This window comes from Fringilla coelebs, assembly GCF_963513975.1.
Source record: "Fringilla coelebs genome assembly, chromosome: 6".
NCBI classification, from domain to species: domain Eukaryota; kingdom Metazoa; phylum Chordata; class Aves; order Passeriformes; family Fringillidae; genus Fringilla; species Fringilla coelebs.
Genome location: NC_140034.1, coordinates 31904410 through 31920608, shown reverse-complemented (window position 1 = coordinate 31920608; position 16199 = coordinate 31904410). Strand labels below are relative to the sequence as shown.

The 16199-nt window shown below is 39.7% G+C and overlaps 1 protein-coding gene across 1 annotated transcript; it reads left to right on the top strand.

Annotated features, from left to right (window-relative positions):
* The first annotated feature begins 1149 nt into the window (after positions 1 to 1149).
* On the top strand, positions 1150 to 15988 carry KATNBL1 (katanin regulatory subunit B1 like 1). The gene is made up of 10 exons (XM_084208295.1): positions 1150 to 1237; positions 9139 to 9266; positions 10040 to 10080; positions 10441 to 10720; positions 12081 to 12199; positions 12382 to 12432; positions 12517 to 12606; positions 13162 to 13251; positions 13617 to 13710; positions 15194 to 15988. The coding sequence occupies exons 2-10, from the start codon at positions 9153 to 9155 to the stop codon at positions 15224 to 15226; spliced, it is 912 nt and encodes a 303-aa protein (XP_084064421.1). The 5' UTR covers positions 1150 to 1237; positions 9139 to 9152; the 3' UTR covers positions 15227 to 15988.
* The last annotated feature ends 211 nt before the right edge of the window (positions 15989 to 16199 follow it).

Here is a 16199-nt window from a genome sequence, read left to right as displayed (position 1 = left end):
CTCTCAGCTGGGATGGCCTCACCTTGAGTGCTGGGGGCAGTTTTGGGTGCCACAGTATAAGATGTTATTAAGCTATTAGAGAGCATCCAAAGTAGGGCAATGAAGATGGTGAAGGGTCTTGAAAGGAAGCCATATGAGGAGTGGCTGGGGTCACTTTGTTCAGCCTGAAGAACACTGAGGGGAGACCCCACTGCAGTCTACAGCTTCCTTGTGAGGGGAATGGGAGGGGTCACCAATCTCTTCTCTGCGGTGACCAGTGACAGGACCTCAGATAATGCCCTGAAGTTTTGCCAGGGGAGACTTAGGTTGGACATTAGGAAAAAGTTTATCATCCAAAGGGTGTTTAAGCGCCGGACAGCACCAGCCTGGCAGAGTGCAGTGCTCTCGGGGACATGCTGTGACTCTTGGAATGGAAGAGTTGGACTTGCTCATCCCTGTGTGGCCCTTCCGACTCAGCTTATTCTGTGGTTCTGTGATAATGCAGCAGAGCGTGGAGCTACCATGGATTTCTCAGCCAGTCTGAGCATTGCACACTGCTGACCACGGCCGGCACACAGGCAGAGAGCGCGGGTCCCGAGCTCCATCACTGGGATCAGACGGCATTCCCCGGCTCCATCCCGGCTGCTCCATCACTGGGATCACCCGCTATTCCCGGCTGCTCCATCACTGGGATCAGCCGGCATTCCCGGCTCCCTCCCGGCTCCCTCCCGGCTCCCTCCATCACTGGGATCATCCGGCATTCCCCGGCTCCCTCCCGGCTGTTCCATCACTGGGATCATCCGGCATTCCCCGGCTCCCTCCCGGCTGTTCCATCACTGGGATCAGCCGGCATTCCCCGGCTCCATCCCGGCTGCTGCATCACCGGGATCAGCCGGCATTCCCGGCTGCTGCATCACCGGGATCACCCGGCATTCCCGGCTGCTCCATCACCGGGATCACCCGGCATTCCCGGCTCCCTCCCGGCTGCGCAGCCCCGCCCCCGAGGCCGCGCGGGCGCGCAGTGACGCAGGCAGCGCGCGGAGCGGCGGGGCGGGGCGGGGCGGGGCGGGGCGCGAGGCTGCGGCCAGCAGAGGGCGCCGCGGTGCCGCGCGGCGCGCGCGGCGGGGCGTGGTGCGGCGCGCGCGGCCCGGCGTGCACCGCGGCGGCGTTTGAATGGCGCAGGCTCCGGGCGCCGGGCCCCGGCAGTAGCGCTCCCGCCGCTCCTCCCGCCCGGCCCGGCCCCGAACATGAGGAGCGGGTGAGTGGCGCGGGGCTGTCCGCAGCCGGGGGGGAGCGCAGCGGGGCCTCTCTCTGCTCCGCCGGGACTGGGCGCGGCTCCGCGGCGTCGCGTCGCGCCGGGCGGGCGGCGGGGGCCGCGGGCAGCGCGCGGGCGCGGATCGCTCCGTCCCGCTGCCCGGCGGCCTCGCCCGGCGCCCCGGCACTGCCGTGTGCGCTGCCCGCCGCCTCCGGAGCCCGAACTGCGGCACCTGGGTTCCTCCTCTCTAAAATGGTGCCAGCAGCCTCGGCTGGAAGCAAGCGCGTGCGGTGGCGGATGCGTGCCAGGAGAGCGGGGAAGGCTCTGGGGCTGCCGAAAGGGAGGAAGGACAACAAGCTGGGTGTGAGGCCTGCTGACGGATTTAATTTCTTGGGTGTGACAGATTCCAGGGGGAAGGAGGGGGGGTGAGGGGGAACCTTAAGTGCTTGAAGATCAGATCCTGCGTTAATTACTTCGTTAAAAAGGCTTCAAATTATTTTTTCTGTGTTGGGCTGGATGATTTGGCATGCAGATTTAAAATAAAGACGTTTTGAATAGGGAGCTCTTTTTAGGAGAGAGATTAGGTGGTGATCTTGGAAGTCTTTTGTTTCTGTTTTTGTAACATGCTCAGCTTTGTAGCTAGGTTAAGTCCCTTGGCGTAAAAGCAGCTTTCCTCCAGTTCTTCTTGGAACATCATTTTTGCTTTTCCTGTTTTTTTCTTTTTATTATTCTCTGGCTGGAATCAGAGAGATAATTAAAGATATGTAGTTACCCACGTTTAGTAGAATTAAGGCATAATAGAAGGCAGGTTTGTGTCTTTTTGGCCTTGCTGATTAGAAAGAACATGTTCTTGAACTAAATTTAGAGTTGATTTGAACTCCTAAACTTTAAAATTTAGAATGTCATTGTATTAAAATGTTATTATTAAGGTAGTTTTTATATGTATATTAGAAAGTAAATGGCTGTATGCTGATATGCATGTATTCTTAAGGCCATGTGAATATATATTCACTTGCCAACTTTTACTATATGTTGGTCCTAGGGTAAGAAGCTTGACTATGAATGAAGAAGGTTTTTAAAATTCTATAAATAGACTACAATCAATAGTAGAAGTGTATTTGAGGGTAGCATAAAAAGCCATGTGAAAGATGTGTGTCACGTAGTCACAGACTGTCCAGCCAGGTGGGCATGTAGTGAGTACTTCCTTAGCCTCCACCGAGCTTGGAGCTTTAGGGGTTTGCCAGTATGTCTGTTTCTGAGTTTTAATTCAAAATACTTGTTGCAGTTTTTTTAAAACTCTTTCAGTTGAGCAGCAAATGGTAAAAGAAATAGCCATATTTAATATCATGGGTAGTTTTCTAAAGAGGTGTGTGAAACATTAATGTGGAGGCTTTAGTGTTGTGGAAATCTGTTTCACCTCTCAATTACAAAACTTTTCCGAACGTGTTGTCCTGAGAGTGTTCATAAGTGAAAATCAACAGGTTGAAGTATCTTTTCATTAGTGAAAAATGACTTCAGAAAGGACTTAACCACTGACAACTGCTGTTACTTTATCACAGCTTGACATACCTGTGAATGGTGCCTCCAGAAGCAGAAAACTGAGTTCTTGTTTGACCTTTTTTTTTTTGTAGAAAATGTAAATAAGGTTCAGTTATTAGACTCCTGGGAGCTAATGCACACCTGGGTTCCTCCTCACTAAACTTGGATGAACTGTGACTTGTGGTTGTTTTTGGAGGTTCCTTATGACTGACAGTGGGCCACATATGAATTCCATATGCATGAGGAAAATGAGCTTACATCTTAGGTATAAGCTAATTTATCATAACTAGTTGTTCAAATAGTATTTTTATTAGCTGCAAATTTAGAGAAATTCCTGTAGTTTTTATCAATATAGGAAACTTTAAACTGGAACAAATGGCCTGACAAGTGTAGCAGATTAAAAAACTGTGTTCTGCTGACATATAACACTCTTTATAATGTTGCAGAAAGATTTTGCATTAACAGGCTTCTTAAAATCTTGAACTCCACTTCCTTTTTTTAAGAAAACTCACTTTTAACAGCTGGTGAACCATCAGTACATCAATTACTAAAAGAGAAATTTGAAAAAAACCAAACTGTTTCATATGCAAAGGATGTGGAAGCCTTCTAAAAGAAAGACAAATGGATTTTGTAACGTTTTACGGAGCTAAAATGAAAGGAAGTTATGCCGAGCTTAAAAATCACTTCTACATCATAAGATGGTGCTAATTTATTTTTGTAAGCAAATTATCCTTTTGTAAATAAATTTGAAATAACCATTCTTGGAAGTTTCTCATTACCATTGTAGCTCTGATAAGTGCCAGTGAAATTAGTTGACCATTACTGCTTCCCTGATGCATACCTGTTTGGAATGCTTTCAAAGCATGTGCTCTCCTCCTTGGGATAATGATTAATTAGGTTTTTCATCTGAGTTTAAAATTGTCATCCTTGAACTTGCAGTTGGGTTACTGTGGGGTGGAGGAGAATCACAGGAATATTTGCCATGGCTGGTGCATGTGGAATGCTGCAGGAAAAAGTAGCTATTAAGAATTTGGACAAGGAATAGGATGGAAGAGTGTGTGTTTTAAAAGGTACTGCTGATGGCTTAAGAGGTCTAACTATTTTACACTTTCCTTGCTGCCATGCAAAGTATGCCAGCCTGTGTTCTGTAAGAAATATTATGTTAATATGCATATAGATTACATAAAGTGCCAAGAAAAGTTTGTCCCTCTCTGGGGGCCGTGCCCAGAACTTAGGACATGGGAGGGAGTGGCAGAGTTGTTAATACTTGCCTTCAACAGATGTGCACTTGAAAGCCTGTTAGTGCTGACTGTCTTTGCCTAATTCTGGTATGACCTGAAGAGTTTTGTTGCATCTGGGAGAAATCAGAGATAAAAAATACCAGTAGAACCATCAGGAAAATTTTGCACAGGTACTGTCTGCTGGCTGTGGGGACAAACCAGCTTCTTCTCAGGAGGCATGACTGCTATTACTTTAGTCCTTCTGCTTACTGAAGATTGAAGAGAATAAAAGGGGGAGAAGTGAAGATTGTTGTCCGCTGTGAGAAATCACCCGCTGTTTAGGGCAAATTGGTGGAATTGGATTCTGTCATCATAATAAAATCATACATCTCTGTTCAGATTTGCAGTCTACCTTGTTTGCTTGTAAAACAGTTTAGGATTGTACAGTGCACCAAGGCAGAGCTGAAGGGGCGTGCATTCTATCCTTGCTTTAATTTTAAAACCTTTGTAAAGTGAGGGAAATGTGTTGGCCTCAACGAGATTGTATAGCAGATTGTCTGATCAAATACAACTAGCTGTGCTTATCACCAGGGAAAAGTCAGAAATTAAAGACATTAAGGTATAGATTGTTTGACTGGACAAATTAGTATCTAATGCCCATTTAAGAACCCTCTGTATATATCTCAAAATTACAGGGGGCTGTAGTGTCTAATTAGCTATCCCTAGATGATATCTGACTGCAAATATGAAATCAAAGTTGTGAAGAGCCATGTGAAGTGCCTTTCATCCTGTAGCATTCATCTTTTTAATTGCTGGCCGGCCAGCATTTTCCTAGATGTTACTAAGCCTTCCAAAGCCGGTTTCTTAAGATGTTGACTAAGTTTATTATAGCACTGTTAGGTTTGTGTATACTAGATTCTTCTGCTTGTGTTCTGCTCTGTTTGGACTATATGGGTTATGTATCTGAATTTAATAATTTTTAGTATATATTTTTTTATGTATTTGCACAGTCTGTCCTAGAACCCATATAAAACATTTGGATCCACAGCATCCTGTGGCAAGTTCAGGTTGATTATAATTTGCACACAGCTTAACCTTGTTAGTTTTGATCTGATCTTCAGCTATTGTCTTTTGGCCCTTTTTTTTAATATTGGACAAGAGAAGGCACAATCTCTATGCAACTTCTCCAAGGCATTCATTTTGTAGGCCTTTGTCTTATTTCCCCTGTTGGCTATAAGTAGCCTCTTCCCCAGACTGAAGAGGCTGATCTAATCAGTTGTAGATTATATTAAAGATATTTAATGTGTTTTTAACTTGCCTTTGTCTGAGCTGTTTTCTACTTTACTCAGAAGTTTTATTGACTTTTTAGGGTAGATTTGTGGTTTTTTTTAAGAAAGTTAACTAACTCTGCTCTCAGTATATGAAATACAGGCGCAAATTAGTTCTGTACGCTGTCACAACACTGTTCTGTTTATTTTCTAACTATTTATTGATCTACATGGAGTGCTAAACAGTCCAACTGATCTAAAGGAAACTGTCCTATATCCAGGTATTGTTGTGGGTGGCAGTTACTAGCTCAGAAACTGTGTTTCCAGTAGGAACCCAGAATTTTCTCCTGCCTGCAGACAGATAGGCTTTACTTTATATTGATCTATAAGTATTGCTTTTGCTTATTGTACAGCACAGTCCTTCTCCAGTTCTTCAGTTAGCTCTTATCTTCACTGGTATGACTTTGTATTGTCAACAGTCTTCATCCCCTTTTGTGAGGTAATTTATGAATATATTGAACAGCATAAACCAATGCAGACTTTCCCCAAGGATCTGGAGGTGATTTTCTGCAGTGTGGAAACTGCTTAGGCAGTTTATGGCTGTTCCTGAGATACTTGTGCATGCAAGAGCTTTCCCTTTTTTTTCACTTGGTTGCTTAGTTTCCTCAAGATTTAAGTGAGGGACTTGGAAACTCAAATAGAGTCTATCATTTAGTTGCCCTTTTTATTTGTTGTACTACCCCATACTCTTAATAAATTCCCTTAATTTTGCAGAGCAGGACTTCACAGAATCATAGTATAATTTGGGTTAGAACATACCTTAGAGATTTTCTAGTTCCAATTTCCCTGCCATGGGAAGGGACACCTTCCACTTGGCCAGACTACTCAAAGCCCCAGCTTGGCCTTGAAGACTTCCAGGGACAAGGCATCAACAGCTTCTCTGGGAAATGTGTTCCAGTGCCTCACCACCCTCTCAGTAAAGCATTTTGTCCTAATATCCAATCTAAATGTGCCCTCTGTCAGTCTGAACTATTACCCTTTGGGCTATCACAAATGCCCTGGTAAAAAGTCCCTCTCCAGCTCACTGTAGCCTCTTCAGGTACTGGAAGGCCACAGTGAGGTCACCCTGGTGCCTTCTCTTTTCCAGACTGTGTTGCCTTAGTGACAGCCAGGCTGAATTTTTCCCATTATATTATTTCTTTGTGTCCACTAAGTCTATTCTTGATTACATTGTTTACTAATTAGTGCAACAGAGATGTCAGTCTGAATCTTCCTTGAGGCTCTTTAAATATTGACTGTGTTTTCCCCGTGTGTTTTCTTTAGGTACTTTGTCAGCTCCAAGGGAGCTAAAAGCACTGTTGTTTCATGCTACTTCTGCATAATCTGAGACCCTCAACAGGTTAAACTATGGAAACCTCTTTAAACTTTTGGACAGTGAAGTCATACAAAAGGATTTTACTTTGCTTCATCAGATGTGCCTTTATATCTAATAGTCTTTTGACCTTTTGAGTTTCTTTTACCAGTTTTTAAGGAAAGAATTTACAGTTCTGTTCTTTCATTCTGTTTCAACTGGGAGGCTGGGGTACAATATGTTCTTGCGTCAGATTTGTTAGAGTGTAAAATTCTCTTAATTTTTCTCCTGGACACACATGACCTTTCGTAAGGAACTTCCTTCCATCCAAAGTCCTGTCTCTCCAGTTCAGATAGCTCCAGTTTGGGTATTTTGAAATATTAGGTGCTCTTATAGCCCAATATTAAAAACTGATAAGCTAATGGAATTTCCTTGGTAAGACATTTTCTTTCTAGCCTTCTAATATTTTACACTTCTTTTAAGCAATAAGTATTCTAGTTATATAGTGCTGTCATTTATTTTGGTGATCAGATTCTTGTGTACTGCTTAGTGTGAAAGATGAGGGTAGATTGAGATAATTTAAATATTCGAGATTATTTAAACATGGAAAAATAAGGAACGGTCACTGTTAGGCATGAAGAATTGTAAGCTGATAGCGTGTTATGGGAGTAGTCACAAAAATTAATCAGAAGAGAGATTAGGGATTTTTTAGCATCTGATGAGGTGGCTGTGGGTTTTAACACTCTGGGGTTGGAGATTGTCCCCCTAATATATTTTAGTTTATTGCTTTCCCCTCAGTATTATTCTCAAACAGTGGATAGAAGAAAAAAAATTCAATACTTATTCAAGTCCTTTTCATCACTGACCTGAATAAAAGGATGGATTTGTTGGATTTTAGGATTGTTCAGTTTTTCTTCAAAAGTCCAGCTCTTCAGCATATGCCTTTGTGTTGTGCTCCAAATACAAATTTTTGTGCACAGCCCATTTTGAGTCCAAATAATGGTTTTAACCGGTCTGATAAGCAGAGGATAAGGTGTTTGTTTATCTGAGTTTTTTTCTAAACTTCAGGGAAAAGTTTATTTACAGACCTGTGTGGAAGAACTAGTAAGTATGGAGAGCTAACAAAGCGATCACTTTTCATCACTGTCTCAAAGTGTGAAAAAGTTAAGGTAATGAACCAGTCTTAAGCCAGGCTTGAATCTGGAAAAATACTGGCCACCAGCTGTTAAAAATATTGCACTAAATAATGCTGTAATTTGAAGTTCCTGTTGTCGTCTGAGGGCTCTATGTTCCCATCTTACAGAGTAAGGGATTCTGTCAGTAAATACTCCAATTTTGAGAGACATCTCAAGTGGAGTTCTTTAATACTGATCCAATTCCAAAGAGTACCAGAATATTTGAAGAACTTTTTTTTCTTCTACTGTATCCTACAACAGGGATTTTAATGTGCCTGAGTATAGCATCTGTCTTGTTTTGGGCCTGCCACCTGCTTGTTTCATTTGATGGCCTTTAGTTACTGCATGGATCTTCATGGCTAATAAGCTGTTTCCCATCTGGCTTATTCAGTGCTCAGTGTCTTAGTCTTTTAAATGCCAAAGTTCTTAATGTGAGATAAATCTGCTACATGGAGTAAAAAGGATAGGGCTGCTGCTAAAGATTGAGGAAGAGACTGGAGCACTCATGTTGAGACCAGAGTTGTACCTTTTAGGGGAAAAAAAAGTAATATTGGAGTAAGTAGTTGTCTTTTAAAAGTAGCATAGGATGTCTTGCTAAAACATTTCAAGAATAATGCCTCTCTGATGATGTAGTAGTTGAATCTAGTCTCAAGCAATGGATCTTCTGATCACTTAAAAAATACGCAAAATCATATGTACAGCTGTCTCAATCTTGGTGTTGATTCTTATAAAAATACTTGCATACTTCAAGACAAAGGACTTTAGGCATAAAATAAAGTTGTGGGTTTTAGTATGAAAAATGGTCAAAGCTCTGCTTTGACAAAAATGGGAGGGTAGGGGGGGACGAACATTTGCCAATAAATAAGGAGATCTTTCACTTTTTTTTTTTAAACTTTTGTTATTTTGATGAAGCTTGCTCTCTTCCTGAAAAACAAGAGTCAGTTTTTTAGCTCCCTTTTGTACTTGGAAACAGATATGAAACCAATTGTTTTTTTCTAGGCGGCAGATAGAATTCCTAGTGTGAGGAAAGAATACTTTACTTGAATTCTTGTTTGTATGGCACCTCTCAGTGCAGGTGTAGAAACTGGTGTGAAAACAAAATCTCTGCCTTGGTTTCTGGGGTGATTTTGGTTTTGTTTACTCTTTCTTGAAAGCTAAATAGGGATTTTGAAATTCTCAACATATTAATAATAAGGCCTCCAGCTAATGTGCACTAAAGGATGATGTCTTGGGTTATATCTAGAATGGAAGATCTTGCAAATAGTTGAATTCTACTGTTGCTAGCTGCATTTGAAAAAATCTGACTGAATGTTTTAGAAAATACAACTAAATATCTTTCTCTTGAGAACAGGGATTTGAGAGATTATGGCATCTGAAGCTCACAATGTTAAAAAACAGAAAGTATTGCTTATTGAAGGTCATCCCATTGATCTCCCCAGAAAAAGAATTTCTTCTTCCACTAAAAAGATCATGAAGGAGGTAAGCTGTTTGTGTTGTTTGTTGGGTTATGTCCTCTGAAAAAAGTGAAATAAAGATTTAAAGTTTATAGTTCTGAGCAGTCTAAATCTAGAAGCACAGCACTACTAAACATTTGATATTTAGATGTGCAGTAGAACTTTAAATTGTTTATGTAGCAGTTATATTATGAAAACGGTATTGTAGTAGATATAGGCAGCGGCTGCACAGATCAGTGCATATTGTCCATCTGAGCAGTAGGTACTGATTGATGCAGTCTTACTCATGTGTGCTTTTTTGCAGTCTAGCCAGAAATGTTTCAATACAGGAATTCTATCATGAAAAATTCTTTCTTTCCAAGAGAGCTACATGGCACAAGTGAGAGGCGGAATAGGTGAAACCCATTGATTGAAATAGATCTGTCGTATAATTGTACAGCTTCACCTAGCATGTTGGTAACACGTAGATTTTCACTGGATTCTGGCGACTCAAAAGTAGTTTTTATAACCTCTTACCTTTGTTACTGGCTGAAGAGTAAGACAGTGGAGTACAGAGGAAGCACTGGAGAGGCAAACTTACTGTAAGACCTCTTCAAACAGTGGTGAAGATGTCAATATCCTCTGTTTATTGAAGTTTTTTATTAAAACTAACATTTATGACAAGTGTTACCAAAAAACTAGCATAACATTATCTTGCTGATGTGCACAATCTAAATGTTACCGTTAATGCTAAATAGTACAGACAGGAGTGTTTGACCCTTTTTAGTAATACAGCTTTTTTTATTTCCTTTCTCCCAGGGTAAGAAATCTCCAAAACAGCTGGCTTCATACACAAACAGGTAGGAGGGCTGTGCTGTTTCTGAGTTTAAAGTGTGACAGAGGTGGGGAGAAAGTCACAGTTGAAATTGATTACAGCACCAAAGCAAACACAAAAGGATGATAGATCTTGGTTTTAATAACAGTTCTTTGTTCTTGTGTTTTCTTCCATAATAATGAGTCTCTGCATTAATAAAAACAGTGAAGAATATTGGTGGCATGACTTCTAATAACCCAAGTGTCATTAAGATTTGTATTGGGGGAAAAATGTTTTCAGCAACCTGAAAGCTGACTGCTGAATTCATAATTATATATCTAAACATAATAATGCAATTGATTTGGTTTGGGTCAACCTTCACTAAAATAGTGCTTTATTGTTGCAGAGTAACGGTTGGAAAAACGGTGACCAGTCCCCTCTCTCTTTTCAAAGTGGTATATTGTAAAAGGAAAGTTCATTGTTATACTCCAAAGCCTTGTTACAGAAAGAAACTGTGCCCTAAATCTAGGGGCCGTGACATGGCAAATAAAGAAAATGAACTGGCTTGTGCAGGGAATCTGCCAGCAAAACTTCACAACAGTCGGACACACTTGCTGAATTCTAGTGACTCTGGCTCGTCTCAAACAGAAGGCCCCTCATCCAAATACAGTGCATTTTTTTCAGAGGTGGGTAGAGTTTGAAGATACCGCAGTTTAAAAAAGAAGTGTTCGTAGTAATTAGCTGTGAAAGTTTTCTTTCTTTAGATTAATTTCCTTCAATTCTGCAAATATAAGGTTTTTTGATTTAATCTGTCCATTTATGGTGATGCAGTTGTCAATAGTAATAGTCCTGTCACTTTTCTTCATATTTGTGTCAGGTCAGAAGCTCAGATCTGCCAGACTTGACTGGGTTAAAATTGTACCAGCACCAAAGGAGAATGTTGTTTTGACCTGTGTAGGTTTCATGAACTGGCAGGACATGTGTCCACGTGTGTGTTTATAGAAGTGTAAGAATGTTCATATATCAATGAGAATAAACTGGTGAGGTAGATTAGGACAGTTTTCAATAGTTTTGCACAAAGTTGATACTGCTAACTTAAGTGTTTGTATGAGTTTTATTTCTTGTTGGGATTGGTTGAGGAAACCCAGACGATGCTTATAGGGCTTCTGAAACTGTCTGAAAGGTCAGATATTTAAATTAAATGGATTTTGTGACAATGAAGGCCATTTAAGGCCCTTAATGTTGAAGTTTGCATTTCTGTCGCAATAGATTTTTGCTACTCCTTGGGCCTTGCATGCATTTAAGGTGAGGCATGGCAGGGAAGGTAAGATCAGAAGCTATCACCATGCTGCTGTCTTGTCACAGTGCTGTAAATGTGGGTTCCCATGAGGGAGAGCCCTAAGAGGCTGCTGGGCTGAAGGCACAAGTCTGCAGCACTCCTGCATGGTTTAATTTGATGGTTTCAAGAAAAGAGCAGAATAGCTACAATAAAGAGGTTGCAGAAAGATGGGCAAAGAAATGAAGATGGGAAGTTTCATTTTCTGAGAAACTAAAGAGCAGATCACTGGCCTCTGGTCTCAAATGACTATTTAACTGGTTGAGAGATGTGTGTGGCTCTGCAGTGTTCATTCCAATCCAAGGTCTAATTAATTAAAATGCCTGACCTTCATTCAGAGAACAGGCTTTTTCAGAAATGAACCTTTTCTGTTGGAGTTTGGAATAATACATGTAATTACTTGTGTCAAAATTAATAGTCATCTAAGTAAAATGTTCTCAGAGTTGGTGAGAATTATAGATTAATGCACATGAATTCTCATTTTAATTATTTGATACCTGTCTTAGGTGGTAAAGAGGTACAAACCCTATTCTTGCAGCTTTTGTGTAAAGTAATTTTCCCAAGGGAAATTTATGGGTTTAAGTCTATTCTTAGATAAATTTCTAAAAGAGACTTATCAACATACAGGTAGAATATACCAGATTATATTTGAGTAGCTTATTGTTTTATGGCTGGCTACTTAACTTTTTTATATTTTTTAAAACGTGCAGGTTTCTCAGGACCATGAAACTATGGCTCAAGTTCTTTTCAGCAGGAATCTGAGACTGAACGTAGCTTTAACCTTTTGGAGAAGGAGAAGTATAAGTGAATTAGTAGCCTACTTAGTGAGGTAAAATAAGTCTCTTCTTTTATATCCTCAAAATGGCAGCAATCTCAAATATGCCTCAGTATTTGTAGCAGTTCTGTAAATGTGACTTAGTTACACTTTTTAAATCATAGTGGAAGCAAATAATTCTACTAGTAATAGAAGGATACAAGTAACACTTTTGATTTTATTCTTAATGTTTCTAGGATACAGGATCTGGGAGTAGTCGTAGACTGCCTTCCTGTGCTTACAAACAGGTACAAACAGAAAAAAATGGGGGATTAAAACCTGCTTATAACCACACTGAAGTTCAAGCACTTCTGAAACATCTTGTTTTTAAGTTTACAGGAAGAAAAACCATATGTTTCAGTTGGCTGCTGTGTAGATCTTTTGCCTTTAGTGAAATCTCTGCTCAAAAGCAAATACGAAGAGTAAGTATCACCTTGGGATGTTTTTGAAACATTATTACTTCCTGGCTGTGAAGAGCGCTGGAAATCAATGGGTTTTAATCCTCTGACTCTTGTTCCCTCTGCCCCTTCTCCCAGCTCTGCCTTTCTCAGGAAATGAGAAGGCTCCAGAATGAAAGCTTTCATCTAAACCTTTATCCTTTAACAAAACAGCAGTGCAGAAATCCTTTCCTGCAACGTTAGGGACTTGGGGGAGAGGATGGGCTTTGTTCTCATGCAGATTTATTTATCCTAAACAGTAAAAAAGAGTAGCACTGAGGTTTTAGTATGCTTTATAGCATGCAATCAAGGCAGAGTTTTCTTCTACTTTTTCAACAAGAACTTCAGGCTACCACTTAGAAATTGCAAGTGTAAGCAAGTATTTAAGTTTACCAATTTGTCTAGATTTTTTTCTTCCAGAATAGAAAATGTGTTGCTTTCTAAATTGCTTACAAAGTTATCTTAATGCTTTATTTATCTGGCCTGTAGATAATCTGCAGGGAGGGGGAAATGCATAATGTGTGAAATGTGTTGTTACAGATACGTGATAGTGGGTTTAAACTGGCTTCAAGCTGTCATTAAAAGATGGTGGTCAGAACTATCTGCACATACAGAAAAGGCAGAAGATGGGTGAGTATAGTGTTGGGAAATATTTAAATGTGTTTCTGTAGCCTATTTCATCTCAATGTGTTCTAATTTTGATCAGTAGGAGCACAACTTGCCTACAAAAGGCACACTTTAAAATTTTAAGCTTAGAAGTATTTTAAGGATAGTTAAGCTACCAGTTTTTTTCTTTTTTTTTTTGTTACTGTTTTAATACATGTCGGATCAGGGATTATACAAATGCTGTAGAAGTTGACTCACAATTTTTCAGATCTTGTGGCAATATCTATTGTGCAGCCTAAGTCTATATGCAGTCTTAATAATTCATTTTAGTAAAAGAGACTAATGAAATGTACTACCTATGCTATAAAGTGCTGTTCATTCTCTTTCAGAAACATTCATATTTTAAAACAACAGCTAAGTGTTTTGTGGGAACAGGAGAATCATCTTACTCTGGTTCCAGGATATACTGGTAATATAGCTAAGGTAAGTTCTGGTTCCTGGTTGTGTTCAGTAATAAACATGGTTGTATCACTTATGCTATTCCTCCTGTTTTACTTATGCTAAACTGTGGTTGGACAGAAACACTTTTGCTTTAGTTACTGATAATGCTCAAGTGTATTGCATTGTTTTTACAGAAATCTGGAGTTGTTTCCTTATGACAGTTCTGTGAATTAAAATGATAATTATCCTTAGGCATCTCCTTAATAACAAAGTAGCTGATAGTAATGAGCCTTAAAATGGATGTGTAAAAGGGCTCAGTTGTGGAGGTAGACTGTAGGAGGGACAGATTTTTTCTCTTAGATCTGTTGTACGCATTGTTGTAAGTGTAATGGAGAGCCTTAGCCCAGGAATGTCATTGGCATTTGCACATCGGGTGACAGGGGCAAGTGACAACATAGTAAATTCTAATCCTTAGAAAATGGTGAGTTTGTAGTGAGCAGAAGAGCCTGTCCATCTGAGATGAATCTCTGCTTGCATTTTTCAGTAGGTTGTGATATCAGTAATATAATGAGGGTGTCTGATAGATCCATGTTTTTCTGTTTGTGGTCATGTCTATAAATATTGCTTTCTGAGATTGGGTACCAAAAGTTGTACTAGATAGAAGCTTCTCCAGGTGGAGGGACCTGATGAAAGTGGACAGTGAGAAAGGAGTTACAGCAGACAGTTGGTTGTGTGCAGGATTTGAGTGAACTTGAAAAGAACTTTAAAATTGCCTCTTTTACTTACATCTTAAGGAGTTTTGGTGAATCTGTAATTCTGTGCTTACAGAATTGATCACTTTGATGTGTCAAACAAGTAAACTTTTTTTCTGGGACTGCTGTGCACCCGTGACTTCAGTTTTGATGTGCCTACAAGGATAGTTACAAAATTATTGCATCGTTTCAGTAAACAGGGATGCAGGAGAATTGATTTCTAACTCCCAACTTGGTAGAGCTATGAGAGCATGTCATGTAGACTGCCTAGTTCTTTTGGTGGATCAGAATAGCAGCTATAGGTAGTGTCAGTTTGTTTCTCTAGAGTTCAGGTTCCCTTTAAGTTCATTTGCTGTCTTCTTAATTTATATCAGGTGACCAAAGTCACCTGAGCAAGTCAGAGCAAAAGTAGTACAAGAGTATTGGAGGGGCTGGGTGAAGGAATGTCATACATAACATGTTTTAACTACATGATCATATGATGATGATGATGATCTTTCCTGCTCATGCAGGGAGCAGAAGAATAGCAGATAAAATAGCAAAAGATTGATAGCTTTGAAAACTAATCCTACTCTTCTGGCAGGCTTTTTAGTATATAAAAAATGTCATTGCAAACATTAATTAAAAGTAATCATGATGATAACTGGTTCTGAAATTTGGGCAAATATAATTATTCTTGTGTCGCGGTCCTGAGGTTGCCCTGTTTCAGACATAGAGTTGATGTTAGAGCTATAAGTAATGTGACAAACACTTTCTCCTTTTTTTCCTTCTAGGATGTAAATGCTTATTTATTGCAGCTACACTGACATGATGGGGAAGCAGTGTGCTTATATGGTGAAACAATCCCCTAAAGTATCACTGAAATATGTGCTGAAAGCCTTTTGAGAAATACTGGCAGAAGAGAACTGAACTGTCGAGCTGTTTAATGAAACCACTAACAAAACCCTAACAATCTACTTCACATTGAAGTGGAAAAATGTCTAGTAGGAGCAACTTTTACTTCAGTGAGGTGAAAGTGCACTATGAAAACTGTATGCCTTTGCTGCATTTGGGATTCGCTCAGTTACTAGGTATTCCTTTAAATGCTACTGTACCTTACAACGTCATCGCATAAAAGAAGATGAGCTGTATTGTCATGAAGACAGCAGAACCAGTTATAAGGAACCAACAAAAACAATCAGCATTAAGAGCTTTTAAATGTCTCTTTCACAAGAGAACTCCAAAATGCACAACTATCTTCCAAGTACATTAAAAAATACAAAAAACTTTGGGATATTCAGTTACTTTTATGTTTTAATCAAATTATTAAAGACAGTTTTTGTTTGCACTATTGAGAAACTATACAGCAAAGATGCCTTAATTACTAGTGTTTCAAAAAGCCAATGTGTTAAGATGCAAATAGCTATTATGTTCAGATTGTGATGAAAACCTACAGAAATCAGGGTTTCACATTGTGTAGTTAATGAAATATTGCACATATACAAAGATTCATGTATGAAAAATATTATAAATACCTGAAGTTAAGCTTGGGTAAACAGTTATTGCAAATGTCAGCAGAATGGTGAATTTATGTCTAACAAATGTTTTTATATTGTATGTGGATTTCTAACATGGTAATCTTGTTCTGTATCATTCAAACTACATGCAAATAAGTAAATATATTAAATATATCTACTGTTTTTTCTTTTCAAGTTAAAAAAAAAATCAATTTCTAGAATAATCTCTTCCACAGTACTTTTTATCATAGATATTTATGTCTCTTGTTTGAAATGTTTACAG

Bases quoted from the DNA above. Each gene is read 5' to 3' on its own strand.
- KATNBL1 (XM_084208295.1), top strand. From the start codon at position 9,153: ATGGCATCTGAAGCTCACAATGTTAAAAAACAGAAAGTATTGCTTATT. The intron at 12,433-12,516 runs GTACAAACAGAA...CTTGTTTTTAAG, and splicing joins CTTCCTGTGCTTACAAACAG to TTTACAGGAAGAAAAACCAT. The intron at 13,252-13,616 runs GTGAGTATAGTG...ATTCTCTTTCAG, and splicing joins ACAGAAAAGGCAGAAGATGG to AAACATTCATATTTTAAAAC.